At 40.0% G+C, this 23,086-nt stretch overlaps 1 protein-coding gene across 2 annotated transcripts; it reads left to right on the top strand.

Moving 5' to 3' along the window:
* The first annotated feature begins 5,271 nt into the window (after positions 1–5,271).
* Positions 5,272–14,032, top strand: rprd1b (regulation of nuclear pre-mRNA domain containing 1B). Of its 2 annotated transcripts, XM_084069759.1 has the most exons (8): positions 5,272–5,929; positions 6,665–6,794; positions 7,176–7,309; positions 7,648–7,680; positions 8,845–8,963; positions 9,111–9,237; positions 10,775–10,950; positions 11,320–14,032. In XM_084069759.1, the coding sequence occupies exons 1-8, from the start codon at positions 5,779–5,781 to the stop codon at positions 11,467–11,469; spliced, it is 1,020 nt and encodes a 339-aa protein (XP_083925885.1). In that variant the 5' UTR covers positions 5,272–5,778; the 3' UTR covers positions 11,470–14,032. The 2 variants fall into 2 exon arrangements, with proteins under 2 accessions (XP_083925885.1, XP_083925886.1); XM_084069760.1 differs by lacking the exon at positions 7,648–7,680.
* Positions 14,033–23,086: the final 9,054 nt, after the last annotated feature.

Raw genomic sequence — 23,086 nt, 5'->3', positions numbered from 1 at the left:
TCTCAATCTTTTTCAGGCCATGACCCCCCAAAATAACCATATTGGGGACCCCCATTTTGCGTGTGCGGCTTTCATCATCAATTTAAAAATAAAGATGATCGGATCATCTGTGAAGCATTTTCATATACGCTGCTGTCTCGTTAAAACCAGCTGCGGGTGAATATTATCCAACACATCACCACGGTTAACGCTACGTTCATGTTTACTGCATTACATTTGTAACAACAGCATAATATTGGGTTGTGCAGGTGAGATTTCGAAAAATCTTCAGTGAATGCTTTTAGGGACTATGCCTAGGCCTACATAGAATGTGGAGGGAGAAGGGTACCAGCTGCACTTGTACCCCTTATTAACTGTAATATGCTCATTCCATGCAGCTCGGCAGAATGCGTGTGCGGCTTTAGTTTGATGAACATTGAACCTCATAATAACATCACTCCGTTCGCGACTACATACAGAACGTGTGTCGGCTCTGATGTTTATTAGACATATGGACCTCCGCTCAGGTCCTGGAATCCAGAGCCTTATTGTCAAGACTTGGCTGCGAGCACATCGCACGGCAGAAAGCACAAAAACCAAAGTGGCACAGCCTGTCATGTCAGATAACCCCGACCCACTTTGGCAGTTTTTATAAGACAGGGGTTATTGGCGTCTTTTTGGTTTGTTTTATTTTATTTCCTCGTTTATACTTATTTCCTCCTCAATATTGTTTAAGAATTAATGTGCTATCCATGACATGCTGTCACCAGTTTACCAGTTCACTGTCTGTTATTTAATGATGATCGAATATTGGCTAAATGTTTACAATTTCTTCTGTCCAAACAATGAAAAGCACTAAGAAAAGGCAAGTGAGTCTCTCTTTAATTAAGCATGATGAGCCATGTGTTTTCCACAAAACAATTGAATATCATTGAATATAATTGCACCCTTGTCATACTACTATGTTATTAGCTTTCAGTAGGCCACCACAGGCACAGACAGTGCGTTTTAGCGCAGCGCGGCCTGGCGCAGCGCGGCGGAGTGGTTGCGTGCGGGGGGTCGGGGGGCTTTCGTGGGAGGGGGGGACGGGTGGATCAGAGCTTAACCCTAAAACCGAAATAAAGTAACAAAAAGAAAACTCCAATCCGCTCAAGAACCTTGCTCCCCCACTCCCAAAATTAGCACTAGCCTACAACACTGGCCCAGTCTCTTGCCAAACCGGTTATGTTAATGATTATTCCAAATAAGCCAAGTGAGGAACTCTGCTATCAGGTTCCCCCTCCCCCCTACAGTACCTCTGTAGGCCTATCTCTTCTATCAAAGTATTTGTTCAGATACAAATTCAGAGCGGCCAATTTTGATATTTTTAATGCGCCTACATGAAGTTAGAGGGATGGGCAGAAATGGTGTAGGCCAGTGGTTTTCAACCTTATTCCCATCAAGGACCCCCAAATTGACACATATTAGCCCAGGGACCCCCATTTGAAAAGATATATGCCAGGGACTCAACCATTTAGATTTCTTGGGCGTCCCAATCTACACTGTATCATCATCATCAGTGTTCATTTGATTGATTGATGTACTTTATTTAGTAAGACATGAGAACAGTACATGGCAGTACATAACAGTACATGGAAGTACAAATTCGCAATACAAGGTCTACTAAACTGGATAGCTCAGTTAAGCACGTAGCTTGTTTAAGATGAGATCCCCATGCACACAAATCATGTTGATTTAACTCTGAGAGTGTACAAATGGAACCAAATGGACCCTGACGGGTCCATTTGGTTCCATTTGTACATTAAGAGTTACAGACACATAAGGGTCAATTTGGTTGCTAACTATTAATTTGGCTGGGGACCCCCTGGAACCCCCTCAAGGACCACTGGTTGAAAACCTCTGGTGTAGGCTATTTTGAACTGTTAATGGGTTTTTCTTTCTTCACAAATTAATTCTACTTTGTTGTACAACAGTGTCCCATAAAAGTAGCGAAAATAGCCGATCTACAAGCTCACAAAGTGTTGCATCATGATTTGAATTCCGACTGAAAACGCCACCCTTGCGTCTCCGTGTGTACAACCAAATACGCATCTTCCCTGCACCGATGACGCTTGGGGCTTTTACAGCGCTGCTCCTACACTACCACCGTCAGCAACAAGTGGACATGGAGTAAATGTACTTAGTTACTTTCCGCTTAGTTACTTTCACGTGCATATAAATGAGCCACGCGGTCTTATAAGAATGAAAACAAACGCCTCGCTGTTGGCCATGGATCACATGACGGTCGTCTGTTACGGTCATGGATGAACTCAAAATGTTACTTGAGTTCAATCAAAGTAAAAGTGCAAAAGTATTGGCAAATAAATGTTTGATAATAGCTGATCTACAAGCTCACAATGCGTCGCAATGCATTGTGAGCTTGTAGATCGGCCATTTTCAAATAGACTATATGAAATAGGGCAAATAATGTATGTTTTATAATGTAATGATTTATATCTGCAAAGTAACTAGTAACTAAAGCGTTCAAATAATGGTAGTGGAGTAAAAGTACAATATTTTCCTCTGAGATGTAGTGGAGTAGAAGTAAAAGTAAAAATAGCAGGTCATCATGCTTATAGCGTGAGATTCGAACCCGGGTCGTAAAATCGCCGGACATCAGTTTTAACCGCTACACTAACTGGACTATTTGATTTATAGAGGAAAGAGGTAGAATCCTACTATACAGAAATTGATGCGAGAAAAAAACAACATATAAGACGTCTGTCTGTCTGTCTGTCTGTCTGTCTGTCTCTCCACGGACTTTTGAGACAGACAGACAGACAGACAGACAGACAGAAACCAATGTGTGTCTGAACATTTCTAAAATGACAGAGATGCGTTCCTGACTGCCCGACGCTGAACAGAAAACCCAATTTAAACGCTAAGCACACGTAATTATTGCTAGTTATTATTATTATTATTATTAATAATAATATAAGACATCTATCTGTCTGTCTGTCTGTCTGTCTCTCTGTCTGTCTGTCTGGCTGTCTGTCTGGCTGTCTGTCTGTCACAAAAAAAGTGACTCCAAAGTGGCACCTTGTGGTAGTATTTGGAACTTAAATTTACTGCAAAGCGGGTGAGGCAAATGAGTGAAGTGATACTCTTATGAAAAGCGACAAAGTCAATGGTCACCCACTGTACATGTAATATTTTGCTGTTTGGTCAGGTATGTTTGATATTCGATGCTAACGCTGAGGATGCCCTTTCCTGCGCCATGTTGGTTGTGATAGAATGATAACTGATTCCCACTGTAAGTCTATGCTATGCAACTTGCTCAGCTCTTGCCTCGCTTGGGCGTGCCTCACGGGTAACAAGTCCACTTCTGTCACACCTGCCTTGTTTTCAATGTTTCAACCTTGTTTTCAATGTTTAGCCTACATGATGCCTGGTCTGCATTGTTGTTTCCCTATATGTCAGTGGGAATGTGCAGCCTGATCTAGGCATTAGGATGTTGCTGTTATTGGTCAGCATTCTTACTGAGCAAACTGGTAAACTGGTGTTTCCTACTTTTATAAAAGTGGAGAAATGATGTACTTCTTCCACCATTACATGTTTGGTAAACTGCAGTCACCATTTCATAATTTCCCAAAACAGTGAATACAAAGTAAACATTTCATCTTTCATTTCATCTATTTATTTCATTTATGGTGTTACATGATTACATTAATTTACTCCCCCCCCCTTTTTTTATTTATTCCACAAATGAAAAGGAGCAGGCAGAAGATCAATCTTATTATGCAGTACCTGCCCCTATCTACAATAAAACATAAAATAAAAGTAATCAAATAATAGATCCTCTGTCCAGATGCTTTAAACAGAGGATGTGGTTGTGAAATCAAGCATTTCCTACCCACTGTGTGTGGCTAAATTTGCGTTCTGGGTGATATTTGTTGCCAAATGTGTAAACACACCTGCTCTGCTGACAAACTATTTGCCTTACCTGTGTCTGAGACTAGACCACTCAGACCATTGTTTTGACAGCAATATTGTGCATTTTATCAACCACAGTATTATGGAGTCAAATTACCAGGTAAAGAGTTGCATGCCTGGTGTAGCATTTCCATGTTTGTAAAAACATGAAGATTTCAGTGAAAAAGTATTTGCATTGCTCTGTGTCTCTCTGAACCACTGGGCTAAAGCCCCTGTGTACTGAATACTTCAACATATGTATATGTTTGACAAACATAATTACATGAAATACAAGTTATATGATAGTTCTATAATAAATTAAATTAAATTAAACTTAACTAAACCAATCATGATCTGTGCAGTGTATGACAACCTATTTGGACATTGCATGTTAAATCTTTATGTATAAGATCTAATAATCTTTTTTTGTTGATGTTTGTTTGTTTGATTGATTGATTGAATACTTTATTAACAGTTTGCAAAAAAAGGCACGGCGGCACAGATTTATACAAATGAATGCTAAAAGGATAACCCGTTTCCATTAAGGTCCTGGTATAAATGTATATTTAGCGTGTTGGAGTAACTATCTCAAGCAAGTTTCATGTTTCTGTAAAATATTGTTTTACTTTCAGTACTTACTATGCTGAAATTAACTGAATCCGATGTCTTCCTAACCAGTCCACTGGTATGGTCATTTAAGACAGATTGGTCAAATATAATATTGCAATATAATACATAAAGCCAAAGCATAGTGATAAATTAAACCTTTTCTTCATATTTACACACATAACAGGTAATTACACAGTAAATACAAAAACACGTTGAAACTCTGCATAGCCCATATAGAAACCAATAAAAGAATATCACTAAATGACTGATTATTTTATTATTTGATCATGTAAAATATATGAAAATATCGAGCAAAAGCTACATTTCAATGACAAAAATGAAATATGTATGAATTATATGTATGTAAGTGTGTGTGTGTGTGTGTGTGTGTGTGTGTGTGTGTGTGTGTGTGTGTGTGTGTGTGTGTGTGTGTGTGTGTGTGTGTGTGTGTGTGTGTGTGTGTGTCTGTGTGTGTGTGTGTGTGTGTGTAGTATTTCCAATGTTCTGTTTTGTAACAGAGTATTTCTACATTGCGGTATTGATACCTTTACAAAAAAATTTTTTTACTTTTTCCACCACTTTTTTTTTTTTAATAACATGGGTAATACCATAGAGTTAAGGTAATACCTTTTAACTCTATGGGTAATACACATCACAACCACAGCAGCCCTGGTGGCGTCGCTCTGATGAGTCGTGACGTAATGATTGTGCGACGCACATGTTTGAGGTGAAAGGGCAAGTGGCCATCTTCGAAGAGATTGTCCTGATTAGTTAGAGTAGCAACGGAACGTTTTGTATCTCAACATAACTTTTGAGCGTATTCGTTTGACCTTAAACTATCGAATAACTCGAGATATCGGTCCTCTTATGTTATTTAGCACCGAGTTGTTTGCCTTGTGTTGTGCTAACTAGCTAGCTCAGAGCTGGTTGGTTTGGCTTCTGCTTAGCTTAGCTATAGCTATCTCTGGCTGTAAACAAACATAGTTGATAGTGTGTGCTGTTGTTGTTGTGTAAACAGTGTGAAAAGTAAACGTGGTTCCTTGAGGGGAAAATATCTGCCTGCTAACGTTCATTTAAACCGTTGAGGAATAGGGTGGATTTGAGACATTGAAGACAGCACGCTGCATGCCCAACAAGGCTAGCTGGCGTCACAACTTTTATTTTTGATGACCGTGCTAGATCCTCCCAGCTAGCCCTGCAGGTCTGTGCGTTCTCAGCAGGTTGAAGTGAGGGAGGAGGATGTCGTCCTTCTCTGAGTCTGCTCTGGAGAAGAAGCTCTCTGAGCTCAGTAACTCACAGCAGAGCGTACAGACTCTGTCCTTGTGGATCATCCACCACCGCAAACACGCGGGTCTCATTGTCAAAGTTTGGCACAGAGAGCTGAAAAAAGGTGAGAGCTTTTGATGATGTTTTTTGATGTGTGTTTGTGACTGTTACATTGTGATATGTGTGATTGTGCAACTTATAGATCTAAAACCATTTATGCAGTGTTTCTCAAAGTTGTTTTATTTATTTATTTCAAGGACCCCCACACTTTTGTATGCATTAGGCCACGGACCCCTATACCACTGAGAGTGGTGGCAACAGTTCCATTTGTGCACTCTCAGAGTTATTTATAGACCTGTAAGGTCCATTTGGTTTGGTTCCTAAATCCTAACTATAGATAATTTACCTGGGGGAACCCCACTTTGAGAACCATTGATTCTGTGAGCTAAGCCATGGCTCATAGCCAGGGCTCCAGAGTAACATTTTAGTAGGTTGCACTGTTGCGTATAATTTAGGTGGCAGGTGCACCCACACACACACACACACGCCTTTTAAATTTAAGGTGCACTGGTGCGAGCAATGACATTTTTTTGTTGTTGCGCTGGCCAGTTTTTTGGATGGGTGTATGCGTGTACCCAAAATGGGTGCACTCTGGAGCCATGATAGCTCCCTAGAACAGAGCAAAGAGCCTAATGCGATTGTGTGATTCAAACTAAATTGATGGATCGTAACGTTGAAGATATGGTGGAAAATGTCTGTGATGCTCATGCTTCTGCAAAATGTGCTGAAGGGTGACATGTTTAGGATCATGAAAATGAATACAAACAGGTTTAAGTCTTATTCTTGATGTCTTTTTCAGCCAAACGCAGCAGGAAGCTGACATTCCTCTATCTGGCCAATGATGTCATCCAAAACAGTAAAAAGAAAGGACCAGAGTTTGCCAAAGACTTTGAGACTGTCCTCGTTGATGCTTGCTCTCATGTTGCCCGGTAGGTGAGCCACTTGTAATGCTTGCAGCCTTTGCATGGCTTCAGATAGTTGAACAATTATGGGCAATGTTTGTAGGTGTAGTGAGCTGGGGAGGCATTAAGCTGAAGTATTTTGGGTCATATGGGGTGCTGGAAAATGCCATTGCCACCTTCACTGAAGGACTGTGAGAAATTAGAGGGATATGTGTGTAACAGGAGACTTGTTACACACTATTCTCTATTCATTATCTAAATGCACTGTGTAATAGAAGCCTGCTTATACAACTAAACGCTGAATTCAATGCTTTGTTGACCGTTGTAAACAACCTATGTACTGTATTCTCCTGCCTTGCTCTGTACTTCTTTATGTCCACTTGACTCAACGGTTCCCTGCCTCACTAGTGAATCAGATGAGAACTCTAAGAAACACATGGAGAGGCTGCTAAACATCTGGAAGGAGAGAAGTCTCTACAGAGGTGACTTCATCCAGCAGCTCAAGTTGGCGATAGAAGACTCCAACAGTCCCAGACCAGCAGGTAGGTCTACTGGCTTTAAAGGCATGCTGTTTGTTAGACATTAATCAACATACTACAGTGCAAATCCATTCATTCATTGAGTCTGCTCATCCGTCTGTCTGTCTGTCTGTTTTCTTTCTTTCTTTCTTTCTTTGAACAATATAGTAGTAAATAAAAAGCATGGTGTTTCTTACGTTAAACCAAGATGGCTCAGGTTCAGTTGAGCCAAGTTGAACATGTTGTTCCATTCATTGTTCAAAACATTCCATGGCATTGGTGAAATATATTAAGACCCAGGTATGTGAAGCTTTTGATTGGTGTGTGTTTTTAAGTGACACATGCCTTTGACTGTGTGTTAGATCCGGCTGTAGCCGTCATCACCAAAGACAGCGGTGAGTTTTCATTGTTCTACGAGTCACCTGTTTCTCACCACACCTGACAAAGGCTACTAACTATTCACTGACTGTTCACTGTTGTAATTGGGTTGACACTATCTATTATTTTCTGAGTGATTATTCCATTGATTACTTTTTACAGTTTTCTTTTTTTATTAATCACATATCGACACCAAACAAATTTCATTGATTCTTTTTTTACAATTGACTAAATCGATTAGTCTGATTGAACTAGTTAAGCATTTAATACTTGTAACATACTATTTTGTGTAACAGTGTTGCACAAAATACTGAAAATATAGCCGATCTCAAGTTCACAGCGTGTTTCAACACAAGGTGTTGTGAGCTTGTGGGTTGGCTACGTTTTCCGCCTATACAGACTCACAAAAAAGAAGAACGAAAGTGTTTTTCTCAAAATATATATATATTTTTAAAATAATCGATTAAACTAATTGGTTTGATTAACTGTTGCACCCCTAGTTGTAATTCTTATATTAATCTGAATGGAGATGGTGGCTTTGATGCTTGCACTATAATCTCACTGCCTGTGATGTTGCTTATCCAATGTTCTATGCTAATTGTATTGTTGAAGTCCTAAGTTGCTCTGGATATACAGTATGTCACATAAAATGCAAAAGTATTTCTGAGACAAATCACACAGTAGAATAATACAGTAATCTTTAATAGCGATTTTAGTCGTTGATAAATATTAGTGTCGCCTCGATGCCAAATGTTGTACTGGGAATAATACTGGTGACGGTTGGTGGCTTATCTTAGTCATATCCTCTACATTTTTCAACTTGTGGTGACTGTCCATTAATCAGTCGACAGATTTTTTTAATTTAAATTGAATAATCAATACCTACTGGTATTTACAACTCCATCATAATGTGAATGCTTTTGTTGTCTTGCTCCTTGTCATACAATTTGTTATCTATTATCTACTTCATGATGTCTGTTTAGGTTCAGACAATTTATGATGAACGATCATTTTATGGTAAAAATGTATTGCACAGATTAAATAAATAATTGAAAAAGATAATTGACAGATGAATCGACTATGAAAATAATCTTTAGTTAGGTGTATATTATGACTCATGTACTGGTTGTGCTGCCAAAACAACACTGTGATTTCTCTAGTGTTGTGAATTGCTTTCCTAGAAGAGAAGAAGGCGGTGAAACGAAGCTACCAGAAGGTTCAGGAGGAGGAAGAGGATGAGGATGATGACTACAGAAGCCAAACATCCCCTCGCAACACAGATCACGCGGCATCGCAGCTGGTAGGAGTCAGTCGTTCAGCTTAATCATGACAGTTCAGTCTTCAATGTTAAAGCATTGCTTCTCATGCCTGTCCCTGTTTTTCCAACTCTTTCCTCTTCTCTTCAACCTCGTTTTCCATCTGTTCACATGTGTGCGTGCGCTTACAGACAGAGGAGTTGGTGAAGGCTCTACAGGACCTGGAGAATGCTGCTTCGGGGGATGCAGCCGTCCGTCAGAAGATCGCTTCCCTCCCCCAAGAGGTCCAGGATGTCTCCCTGCTGGAGAAGATCACTGGTAAGACCAAAGCCTTGACTTGGAGCAGAATGCTTTTTGTAATCATCTGTTAAACCTCTCAACAATCTCTCTTATTCTCCCCCGCACAAAATGTCTTTTGCTATTTGAACATAATAAAGGGGTTATGTCTACAAATGTTAGATGACTGTGTTGAAACTAGCTTCCAAGGAAGACAACGTTAGCTGGAAGCCTGGAACTCCATGTGCATTGCATCACAAGATGGAATGTTATAATGGATACCTCAGATTAACATAATTATGTCTGTCTGTTATACTGCCCAGCCCGACACGCACATGTACCCATACCCGTGGGATGGGTGCTGGGTGGGTAATACAATTATTGTCAGTCATTTCTTTATATATTAACTTATTAGTAAGTTATTTTTCATAATTTGTGTTTACAAAGCCTAAAAGGCAAACGGAAATGTAATTCATATGTTCCAATGTTCAATCCCAAAAACATAATTAAATCGTTAAAAGTAAAATTCCATAATTGTGACAGCCGGTAATATTTGATCATCCAAATTGAAAAATGAATAGCTATTATTGTGTTTATCATCGTAAGCTTACATTTCATATCACACACCATGCAATCTTGTAACTTTCACCAGCTAAAAAAATGATTACTAAACATAATTTGTAAACATTGGGTAATGAGCTCAACCCTATGGTATACGTCACATAACTGCAATAGAGCGGTTATTATCCCAGCACTAGTGTGGGTATCTGTCTGCAGTCTTCATGCGTACAGTATCCGCATATTCTCAGTTTGTACATCCACAATTCCCTTCCTCACGTTTTACGCTGACTTCACACCAGCAGCTGTGAGTGAATGTTTGTAGTATGGACATTTGAAATAAATTGGGGTTGTCCGAGGTTATGAATGACACGATCATAAATAGGTGACTTGTAGTCCAGTGAGACCTCTGTTGCTCCAAGCAGATCAAAGCGAGCAGCTGTGCCTGCAGCCGAGCTCACAGGCATAAAGAAGTGCACACACTTGATCCTTGTCTCTGGCAGCTTGTTTGTAAAGGATTTATACATTTTAGGTAAGAAATAGGCCATGTAGTTGCTCAGTCTTGATTAATTTCACATCTACAACTGCTAGTTTAAAACTTTGTTATCAATATTCGCTACTTCCATACACTATGTATGCTTACTCCACGCCTACTTTGGAGCTCTTCTGATTGGCTTGCTGTTCTATCTTAAAACGTCAAAGTTGATCTTTTCTCAACTTTGACACTTTAAAGTTGAGATGATCAGATTTGATCATCTTAAAAAAACAAACTAAGAATACATAACAAACACTTAGAATCCTGCTCCCACCATGGTTTGTACATTTCTGGGTGCATTTCCTATTGTATATCGTACATTTCCTCAAAATGCATTTTAGGAATACTTCATGATGGCGCACTGAGATCGATTTCCGGGTCACAGGCAGGATGACGGAAGAGGGACAAGAGGAGGAGGCACATAATTGTGAAATGAAAATAGCCATTTGTGTGTGTGATGACCTAAAGTTCCTTCTGTCTGTCCAGACAAGGAGGCGGCAGACAGACTGTCCAAGACAGTGGACGAGGCCTGTCTCTTGTTGGCGGAGTACAATGGTCGTCTGGCAGCCGAACTGGAGGACAGGAGACAGCTGGCCCGCATGCTTACAGATTATATCAGCAGTCAGAAGGAGGCGCTCGGCGAGAGGGAGAAGAAACTAGAGGCAAGTGACTTTCCACAAAAGAACTGAAAATGCCACATCCACTTTCTTCAACACTTAAGTGTAGTTCAATGTTGGCCTCAAAATGTAGCTCAAGCTAGTATAAGGATCTCGCTGTACTTTTGATCTAGTAACCCAAAACTCACCAAACGCAGTGAAATTCTAGGAAAACAACTGCTTTAGCTTAATATCAACTAAAATACATAATTACGGTATTAAGACAATAAATGGCTCCTGCCATACACAGAGAAGTCTGTGGATAGTAAAAAAGCAAAGTAAACTTTAATTATATTGGTGATTTAATAGCTGACTTACTTTAATAGGAATTACTGGCATATAATAATGACTTGTCCTCCTTATTACCCTCAACAGGAGTACAAACAGAAGCTAGCAAGGGTGACTCAAGTAAGGAAAGAGCTCAAGTCTCATATCCAGAGTCTCCCAGACCTCTCTCTTCTCCCCAACGTAACAGGGGGTCTGGCCCCCCTCCCTTCGGCTGGCGATCTCTTCTCAACAGATTGATGAGATTTTCTCCAAGCCCCTACTGTATCCCCCAACCAGGAAAACACACTGTTGAAACTCTTCTTCCCCCCTAAAAGCCCACCCACCACCACCTCTATTAACTCTACATGGGGGAGAGAGGGAGGAAGGAAGGGAATGAAGGACAGTGAACATTTGGTGACAACACAGAACACACACATGTGGGGGGAGATTCGGAGGAGTTTGCCTCTCTCGTTCGATATGTCAAAGATGCTACATCACCAGCCTGGATCATGAATGCTTACTGTTTTGTCTAGGTTTTATTCTTTCTTTTTTTATTATGAGAATGTCAGCCATCCAATTATGTGTTTGGGAAGAGGGGAAGGCAAATAACCTAAGCTAAAAGAATTATTATTATTGTTATTGGTTGTCATTATGTGTCATTTTCTTCATGGCCTATTCAAGTGTGGACAAAGTCCTCTGGGCCATTTGCTGTCACTGTATTGGCTGATGAGAATCCACTGAGATGATAATGTATCATGCATTATGTTTGTTCTGTTGGCTTTAAGTTGGTCGCTTTTAATTGACACAGCTCACTGGGTGGTTAGGTTGTGTGTTTGTAGAGAGATTTTTTTTGTTATGAATGTTCAGTCAGTAGCTGTTACACACACTCAATACAACAGCAACTTTAGCCATTAGTCTGAGAGATTTGTTACTATCCCTCCCACAACAAAACAGTTGGTCAATTATTTGTGTAAATGGGTTATTGACAATTTGTCAATAAGTCCTCATTTGCTTTATTTTAACATACATTCAATACTCACCATTGAACTTGTTCTGTATTACAAGCCTGAGTGCAATTCAAGTACAGTGACTAGAAGGCCTGGATCTTAAGTGGTTAATCTTTTTTTTTTATCCCCTCTTTTTAATATGACAGTAACCTTATGTAGCCATTTTACTCTGTCCTTCCTTTTAAGCATTTGGTTTAAGCAATTAACTAGCACAAAAAGTCATGAATCAAAGTAATTCATATAATTTAAATAGTGTTTCATGCTCTCATTTGGGCTTGAAGATTAAGTCTATACTCACTGGGCAACTGTGTGTATTTGCTCAGTAGTAGAGTTGGGTTGCCGTGAAGGCACAAATCATGAAAGACTGTCAAAATTAAACAGATTGTTGCTTTTCAAAACCCGGCCTGAACGTCCCTTGTTCAATGTTTAAAAATTGGGCTTTGTATGTTCAGCTTCACTCCTCACTGCTCTTCTAAGAGTAGAATTTTGAAATAGTTCAAATCTTTGACATTCTGGCTTTGTATGCAACCGGTGTGTGAACTGCATTACTAACAAATAGCCTTCACAGTTCTGCCCTTTTCTCAGGTGTCCATTGGATAGATATCATAGTTTTTTATAACGGTTGACAATCCATGATAATGATCTTTTCAGTTTAGTAGTATTTTTGTAGTTTGAAATCCAGCTTTTCTTCTGAGCTTTCTGTCAAGACAACAGGAGAATATAGTTTGGAAACTAATTGGATTTTCAGTTTTCTATGTGTATAGACATTTTTAAGAATTGACTGATTGGGAACTTTATAAAAAAATCGAGAGCTATGTAGTAAGAATTACTCAAGGTGTGAAAGCCTTGGAGAACCTATCATAGATCCGTTGACTGGAGAGAAAAGTGGTTGCCAATGTGGCACAGCAGGTATGAGTTGTCAAATTCCATCTGCTAGAGACCTCCATACTGTCCACTTGGTTAAAATAAATATAGTCCTCCTTAGGGCTGCATGACTCCTGCTAAAATCTGAATCACGGTTCTCCCTAAGATCACTATTCTCTGTAAGAAAATGACTTCAAGGCAATGGCAGGACTCCAGCTTTTCCCTTCAAGTAGTTTTCTGTGATTGATTAGATTGAAACCTAAAAGTTGCTAAATTGTTTAAAATGTAAGAATTATGGCTGCTGCAAATGTCCTTTTCTTATGGCAAAATCAGTTTGCATGAGTAGGAAAGCTAAATGAGCACATTTTGGGTTATGAGATTGAAGTTTGACCCAGAGTTAAAGGTTATCCACCTTTTAAAATGTATTTGCAGCCAACTCTCAAATGCAGTTCTATAACTTTCAAAGATCTGAATCTGACTAAAATGGATGTGGAAAATCATCCACAACCATGAAATCAGACAATTGGGATGACCAGCTGTCCACCTCCACCTTTCACTAGAGGCAGGCATTGGTGAATCTCATGCACTGACATTACAAAAGATTTTAAGAAGGTCCTGTTTTGACCCCAATGTGCTTTACTGTAGATGCAAGGTCTTTTCCTACCTACTCACTGTGTGGTGTGTGTTCCTCTGCAGAATCATACTGTGCTACCAACTTCCAAGATTGTAATGCCAGATGTATGCTCTGTCATATGACATAAAAAATAGCAGATCTACAAGCTCACAATGCGTACTTGCGTAGCATCCAAGACACGTAAGCTTGTAGATCGGCAATGTTTGGCACGTGACATGGTCATACGACAGAATCAGGCATAACTAGTGATTACGGATTATTTTCTGTAATGAAAGTGATTCAATGGATACCAATAAAACGTAACCATTTGAACAAACCTTTGTATCTTTAATTAAGCCAAACTATAAACTGCAATTTGAATATCTGTTTAATCAATCGGCTCTGTGCATAACTCTTGTTCCAGTTTTCATTAGGTGGCAAACCTATTTCCTGTTCCAGTTCATTTTCCCAATTAAATAAGCCTGGATTTAAGTCAAATCCAGGTTTGACAAAGTCTGGTCCGTAGGCTACAGCCTGGTTTATTCCGTTCCATGAACGCCAAGCCAGGCTGAAAAGGAGCGACTTTGTCGAGCTAGACCTTGTTAAGCCAGGCTGTGTCGAGCCAGGATGGTAAAGCCAGGCTTCATGTATTCCTATAAAAGACCATGAAAGTCGATAGCAGAATCCTTGAACTTGACCAATCATGGAGCCCAAAACCAGAGCGGTGTTCTTCTCTGTGGCCGAACAGCAGCACTGCAGCAGCTCATGGAAGTTAACAACACCAGTAAGACTCCCTAATCGGGAGATAAGCGACCGTAGGTCACATGTATACAGAAGAGGGCTGTAACGGCGATTGGTTCCTAGTTGTGTGGGCAATGGATAGTTTAGTTTGGTGGTCTAAATGTGGGGTTAGCTGTGACATGGTGGCGTTTATGGGAAGGTTTCAGCAGTCGTATGGCAGACCAAAAGCAAAGGTGTGCAGGCAAGAGCTGTTGGTGTGTGTGTGTGTGGTGTGGGAGAGAGAGTGTGTTTATAGGGGAAAGGAGGGATTGTTTGTGGGGGGCAAGCCCCCGAGTTACGGCATTTTATGTGAGCTGCAGTGGCAGGGGGTCCTCCACTGGGGGCGCCACCACTTTTGCATCCGTTCTGGAGCACCAGGAGTGGGTGGTCCCCGGGAATGCCCCGTGAGCAGCCCCGTTGGGGTGGTCATTTGGTAATTTGTCCACATGTGCTCATTTTTTACACTTGGGGGTCCCCGAGGCAGCTGGGGGTCCCTGGAGCTCCGGGGGTCCTTGGAGGGTGTAGTTTGGCAGGTAAGGAGTGTGTGTGCAAAATGTGGCATGGATCGGGGCAATGGGTGCGGAGATATGAGCAGGGCAAAAGTGTGACGTGTGTGACGGAGTGACGGAGTGACGGACGGACACCTGGAGCAGCTTTCTGTAGTAAGTGCGACCTACGGTCGCAATTACACTGGCTACAAAACTGAAAAACGTTAATAAAAACAATATGCAAGTATAATCAATCAATCAATTCTTCAGCGGTGGTCTCTTCATGTTGTAGTTTAGTAATGAATGGCTCAAGCTGCTCTCAGAGCCCCTTTTATGCCAGGTGAATACAGGTGTTGTACTGGGGAGACACACCATCTCACGTTTAGTTCCCGTATCTGCATAGTCTCGTGTAGCTTTCTGCGTGAAGTGGGCGGGCGCCTTTTTAGGAGACCGGAAGCAAGTTGGGGTGTTGGGGTGAGATGGTGTGTCTTGCCATTTTAGGTGGGGAGAGTCTTTTTTAGCCGCGAGCTGAAAGCGCTGCGGCTCTACAGACAGCCTCAGACATCGTCACTCGCGACACGACATGTTTTCGACATGTTTTCGGGACACCTATTTGTCTATTGGCTGTCCTGGCTGTCCTTCACTACTTTACAGCCAATGGGGAGACACTACTTTAAAGCCCATGGACGGCCCATGGACGGCCAATGGACGGCCGTCATTCACAGCACCCGCCTCCCCTCGCAGCACCCCCCCCCCCCCTCCGTCTCCATCTGTCCCTCTCCCAAGTCCCTCTCTCTCTCTCTCTCTCTCACACACACACACACACACACACACACACACACACACGCGCGCGCGCACGCTCTCTTTCTCTCTCTCTCTCTCTCTCTCTCTCACACACACACACCAGCTCCAGCGAAAAGTTTGTGGTTGCTTTGTTGATGTGTTAGCAACATGCTATGCTAACCGTAATAGTGAGAGGACAGAGTGAGAGGCTGAGAGTCATAAAGTCATTAAGTCATAAAAAGTCGGCCAGCGGAGAATCTTCTAATCATCTGTGACTTACAACAGCCGCAGGGCTTCAGTGTTGATTTAACTCTGAGGAGCAGTGGAAGTACTCAAATGTTTTACTTGTGTAAAAGTATTAATACTGCAATGTAGAAGTACTCTGTTACAAGTAAAAGTCCGCAATTCAAAATTTACATGAGTAAAAGTACAAAAGTGTTGGTATCCAAATGTATTTAAAGTACCAAAAGTAAAAGTACACAAATGTTTGAAAATAGCAGATCTACAAGCTCACAACGTGTCGCGATGCGACACTTTGTGAGCTTGTAGATCAGCTATTTTCAAATAGCCTTGGTATAAAATAGGGCTAAAGTGGTTAATGTATGTTTTATAATGTAATAATTTATATCTGCAAAGTAACTAGTAACTCAAGTTTTCAAATAATTGTAGTGGAGCAAAAGTACAATATTTGCCTCTGAGATGTAGTGGAGTAGAAGTACAAGTACTGAAAACTGGAAATACCACAGTAAAGTGAAAAATACCTCAAAATTGTACTTAAATACAGTACTTGAGTACATGTAGTTACTTTACACCACTGATGACATGCCTGTCTAAGACAAGTCCCAGAGTATTCCTAAAACTGTATATATCTGTAGGCTATTTTTATTTAGTTATTATTGTCCATTTTATTTTCTTGCTTAATATTTTCTTTTCTTCATTATATCAATTATATGTAGAACCATCTGTGGTACAAGTTCCAACAACATTTCGCTGCTTGTATCTTTATGAGTCAGTAACAAATAAAGCTTCTTGAATTCTGCACAATCCTAATGTTGTAATTCACTGCAGAAGGACTTGTTTTGTACCACAATAGGTAGCCTAGTCCTATACCGGTTACTTATTTTTATTTTAATGTTAAGACATTTATGCTTGAATGACAGTGATTAGGCCATAACATGTTACAGCACTATACAAAAACAAGACATGACAAAGTCATAATATAGCCGCAAAATGTATATTTTGAAAATGTACATATTGAGGTATGCCATTTTTTGGCAGAGTTCTTCTACATTGCAGTATTGATACTTTAACTTGAGTAGTTGGGGGGACACACACACACAATACAGCTGCTAATAATATGAATGTCAAATCATATTCAAAAGGACATATATATATTTTTTTAAGTTTTTTTTTTTTTTTATGTTTTTTCAAAAAGTTTTTTTTTTTCATTTTTTTTTTAAATTTCAATTTCTCAACGGCAGATTGGGGCAAAAAAAGCCTGCCGCTCGCGGCTAAATTATGACTTTAGTCATTTCTTGTTTTTTTTTTAGCTGAATCTGCTGTTTTTTGAGTGTGTTCCGGTGCGTTAGCCTGGCTCCACCCCTGAATTGCTAGCCGTCGTCCTAAAACACCCTGCCCCGGGTCTAAACCAGCGGCCTCGGAGCGCGAAAAAAATCGGGCAGTGTGTTTTTGGGACGAGCGTTCCGTTTACCACCCGGTAGTGAAAATAGCAGATCTACAAGCTTACGATGTGACGCATTGTGAGCTTGTAGATCTGCTACGTTCACTGCTTTGGGTCCCGGCGAGACATCAAATTTATGTTTTGGGTCCCGAGCTAAAAGGTTTGGGAACCTCTGGTTTAAAAGATGCTAATAATATCTTTGTTTATTGTAGCTACTCCACTTATTCATTAACTGCTTTTACTTGTATTAAACGTTATAGCTGGATAGCTGTTCTGAATTGTGAACCAGCTTAGTCTAGAACAGGGGTCTTCAACAGGGGGTCCGTGATAGGATTTCGTTTTTTTACATTAACCACTTGAACCCTATTCCTTTTCTGAGGGGAACATTAGCCGAAAATAGCAGATCTACCTCGCACTGCGAGGCGTTGAGAGCTTGTAGATCGGCTATTTTTTGGCAAAGAGGCTAGGTGTAGAGGGAAAAAAGAGCAGACTAAGTAAAAAGAAATGTTTTTATCTGAAACACAATTGTATACAATATAGAGGGGGTCCCTGCTTCATCTCTCTCTCAGCTAGGGGGTCCCTGGCCTGAAAACGTTGAAGACCCCTGCTCAAGGCACTTCTACTCTGTAACAGTAAAGGGGGTTTCAGGGGAAACCAGCAAAATGAAGAATAATATAATAAAACACTGTCTTGCTGATAAAGCGTTTTTTACATTTTTTACAATGTATTTGATATTACCTTTATATTATTTAATAAATTATGCATTTCATCCTCTATATATTGTCCAGCAACCCAGCAACAGTCCTGGGCCCCCCCCCCAGCGTGGTCCAGAGTCACTATCAAGTATTTTGGTCTCATGTTGTTGCTGCGACACCTGCTGGCTGAAAAAAAGTCAATTCAGGGCTTTACGGCACTGACAACATAATTTATTGTGTATATACATTATGTAGATAATTACTGATAGCATTCTTTCTATGTAAGTGGGGAAATGTAAGGTTTGTGCTTGATGAATCTAAAACTTGCCTTACATTTATAGGAAGGGGGAAACAATAATTGACAATTATGAATTATGAATTCCACTTAATACAATGGTTTAGCTGGGGTACCAGCTAAACCATTTACCACAGCTAAGTTAGTTAACATTGCTACTACTAGCGATTCTTTTGTTTTTGACACATTCCTGAGCACAGACTCAGACATATTGGTTGGATGTATGCCGCATATAATAGGCTATCGCATTGTAGATTAGTATGCGATAATTCCAATATTCACTATACATTCCTCATGTTTAAGCCTAACTGAATTATATATTTATGAACTTGCATATAAATTGTATATATTTTTGGACGACTTGTGCATTTAAATTGTCGGCAATACTTTGCCACGCTTTCTCCCTGGATCCATTTATTGCGGCCATGTTTCCTTTCTTGCTTATTATACATTTTACTTCCTCGTATGATTCCGGGGAGACATCAAATTTCTCTTTTCGGTCTTGAGTCGAACCAATTACTCCCGCGGAGACATCAAATTTATCTTTTGGGCCTTGAGTCTTGGAACTTAAGGCCCAAAAGAGAAATTTGATGCCTCCGCGGGAGTAATTGGTTCGACTCAAGACTCTTTTGGGTCTAACTGGTGTGGTTGTCATGGTTACTAACCTGGCGTCTGTGTTTCAGAATGATTGGAGGGCGGAGTGTGTCATCAGTGGAGATCTGGCCCACCTGGATTGTCCTCTATAAAAGAGGTGGCTGGACTTCACTCTTGTCCTCTCTCTCACTATGAAGCTCACTGGGAGCACTCCCAGTGAGCCTTTTGGATTTTGGTTGTTAAAGGACAAGACCACTTTGGTAGAGGTTTGGGTTGTGTAGTTACCTTGACATGACGTAACTCCAAAGGTGAACAAGAAATCTAAAATAATTGCTCCATTGAATAGAAATTGATCATTCAAAATATGCCTACATTGTACGTTAAAACGCCTCTCAAAGTCACGCTTTTAGCACATAAACGAACACAAACAAAGCGATTCAGTCAATATAGAACATCACCAAACCCAGTACTGTTTTCTTTCCTTTTAAAAAAAAATAGAAATGTCAACTTCCTGCTGATTTTACTGTTTGAAGATCTGAATCCTGGTCTGCGGATCCAGTCCGGGTTTTCTTTTTAATGAAAATGGCAAAATCAACAGGACGTTAGCCTTATTTCAAAAACAAACGGTACTGGGTTTGGTGATGTTTTATATTGTCTGAATCAACTTTATTTGTGTTCGTTTGTGCTAAAAGAGTGACTTTGAGAGCTGTTTCAGCATACAATGTAATTCAATGAGCATATTTTGAATTATCAATGGAGCAATTATTTTAGATTTCTTGCCCACCTTTGGAAAGGTAACTACACAACCCAAACGTCTACCAAAGTGGTCTTGCCCTTTAAGCACTGTTAACCACCCCAGTATCCGTATTGTGGGGATAGCTGTAGCAGAAAATAGCCGATTGACAAGCTCACTACGACACGTTGTGAGCTTGTCGATCGGCTATTTTCAGCCAAAGCTTTCCCCACAATAACACAAAACAGAAAATACACTAGTATTGAGCCCTGAGGGACATCGGTTACCCATATGGGGTTAAGTTAGTTTTAATAAAATCATAAACCTTCTTTGTTTCCTCATTTTGTTACAAACTCAGCCGTTTGGTTGGTTGTTGCAATAAATACATTACATTTAAGTGGTTGGATTCAATTTACGTAATTTGTTATCCCTGAGTCACTAGAATATACCTAAAAACGAAGTATGGAGCTCGGCCTATAATTGATCATTGATTTGATTGATATGCAGCATGCCATGAGTGCAAAGTGGTATTTTCTCAAACTTAATTCAGCTAATCAAAGAGGATCTGTGGTCATAATACAGCTCTGTTTGAGGAAATATAGTTGAACACTTTACAGACATATTTTCTAATGTCCAGTCCAAAGTGAGAACAATGTGGCCTACTTGATTTAACACCAACACTGCTATAGTTTTGATCATCTGAAACTAAGGAATTTATAAATGACAAAAAGGGTATGAATTTTTATGACATTACGAAACATCTCTCTGTTTGCTTTCAATGAAGGTGTAAATCTGGGTTCAGACTCAGTCAGAGTAAACGTTTTCTAACAGATGGTTAGCTACTACAACCTAAATCTCAGTTGTGTCATAATGAACCCTTTCCCTGATCATCAGAGGGTGTATCTAGTAGATTCAGTCATTCTGTCAGGGGTAGAGGTGTTTGCTGAGGATTTTCGTCTTTTGACCTGTCACCTCTTGCTTTAACTTTAAATATAACCTCGAAATCCTAATTAATGTGAAAGGCCTGGTGGTGCAAGAGAAAAGCATAGGCTTCACAAGTGGATGGTTGTGGGTTTGAATCTTGGTCAGGGTAGATCTCAATTCTCTGTCTTTTTAAGGCGAGAAGCATGGATGAAGCCTGCCTCCCTCCTCACGCCCTCTTTTAGCTCCGGTAGGAGAGGGAGGAGCATGGAGGGAGCCCACCTCCAGGGGGAGGAGCTTAAGAAATGTACATATTATGCAAAGTTTTTTTTTTTTTATTGTTTTACGATTTTATGAGCCGTTTTTTAACATTAATTTGATTGATGTTTTTTTTTTATTGTACAGTGTTTTTTTATTGTTTTTTTTTTCATCACCAGTTTGTGTTGACCACGGTTTCATTTTAGTTGTTTTATCCTTTCAGGTTTTGTTTAGTTGTTGTTTGAGTTGTTTTGAGTGAGCTTTGAACCAGGAACCCTGGGTTTATGAACCACGTATTTATCTTTTAAGCCACGCTGGCATACAAGTTACAATTGGGAACGTCATACTTAACCCACCTTTTAGATGTTAGATGGCCAGTGAAAATGTTCTTCAGGAGCTTTGAACTCTAAACCTCCTGCTTTCAGACCCTGTACTTATCTATTGAGCCACACAGGTGTGGACAATCCAAATGAGAACGTAATACTTAAACCACCTCTTATAATTTAGATGGACAGTGAAAATGTGCTCCAGGAGTTTCAAACTCCAGACCTTCGGTTTACAAACCCCAGAGCTTTCTCTTCAGCCATGGTGGCATGAAAGATGCACCTGAGAACGTAATACTTAGCCCACCTTTTCAGGATTTAGACGTACAAGGAAGATGTTCTGTGGGAGCTTTGAATCCTAAAGGGTAGAAGAGGAAATGTATATAGCGCTGAAGTGGTCAATGTATGTTTTGTATTAATAACCAAAATCTACAAAGTAATTGGTACCTAATTGTAGTGGAGTAAAAGTACTGTAGGCTAATATCTGCCTCTCATATGTTGAGTAGAAGTAGGTAGCTGATATATTGCACTTTTACCTTAGCGCTAGGTATACTCTTGGTTGCTTGTTTTTGCAGAAAATGCACTTAAGACTTCTGGTGATTAGTAGTTTAGTTCCCTACCTATGTTGAATGCACTTACTCTAAGTCGCTTTGGATAAAAGCGTCTGCTAAATGACTGTAATGCAGAAGTAAAAGTACTGAAAATTGCAAATACTTAAGTAAAGTACTTGAATAAATGTACTTAGTTACTTTCCACCACTGGTTATAGTTTGCACTTAGCATGCAGTAATGTTAATGTGAAGTATAGGTCTTGCCTTGCATACTGCTTTTCTCGTCTTGTCTTCCACTAGTTAGGCTAAATAAGCAGCTTTGGCAACACTACACTAGGTGTCAATGATGGCCGGGATTTCTGACTAACAACATTATAGTTGATGCACACTTTTTAAACATTTTTGGCTTGCTTAAGTGACTTGAAAGTGACTTCAAAAGACCTGAATTTTCAAGTCAAGAGGGCTCAAGTCAAGTCTCAAGTCTTTAGCGTTCAAGTCAAGTCAAGTCTCAAGTCTTTAGCGTTCAAGTCAAGTCGAGTCTCAAGTCTTTGGCATTCAAGTCCCAAGCAAGTCCAAGTCTATTTTTGATTTGGTCAAGCAAGTCTAAAGTCATCAAAATCGGGACTTCAAGTCAAGTCGAGTCTCGAGTCCAAGTCCCCACCTCTGGCTACAACCTAAATCTGAGTTGTGTCATAATGAACCCTTTCCCTGATCATCAGAGGGTGTATCTAGTAGATTCAGTCATTCTGTCAGGGGTAAAGGTGTTTGCTGAGGATTTTCGTCTTTTGACCTGTCACCTCTTGCTTTAACTTTAAATATAACTTCAAAATCCAACTTAATGTGAAAGGCCTGGTGGTGCAAGAGAAAAGCATAGGCTTCACAAGCGGATGGTTGTGGGTTTGAATCTTGGTCAGGGAAGATCTCAATTCTTGGTCTTTTTAAGAGAGGAGAGGGAGAGGGAGGAGCATGGAGGGAGCCCACCTCCAGGGGGAGGAGCTTAAGAAATGTACATATTATGCAAAGTTTTTTTTTTTTTATTGTCTTACGATTTTATGAGTCGTTTTTTCACATTAATTGTATTGATGTTTTTTTTTTTATTGTATAGTGTTTTTTTATTGTTTTTTTTTTCATCACCAGTTTGTATTGACCACGGTTTCATTTTAGTTGTTTTACCCTTTCAGGTTTTGTTTAGTTGTTGTTTGAGTTGTTTTGAGTGAGCTTTGAACCAGGAACCCTGGGTTTATGAACCACGTATTTATCTTTTAAGCCACGCTGGCATACAAGTTACAA

This window comes from Gymnoscopelus microlampas (assembly GCF_963454915.1).
Source record: "Gymnoscopelus microlampas genome assembly, chromosome: 10".
NCBI lineage: Eukaryota > Metazoa > Chordata > Actinopteri > Myctophiformes > Myctophidae > Gymnoscopelus > Gymnoscopelus microlampas.
The sequence above is the reverse complement of the archived record's forward strand: the minus strand, read 5'-3'. Positions and strand labels throughout refer to the sequence as shown.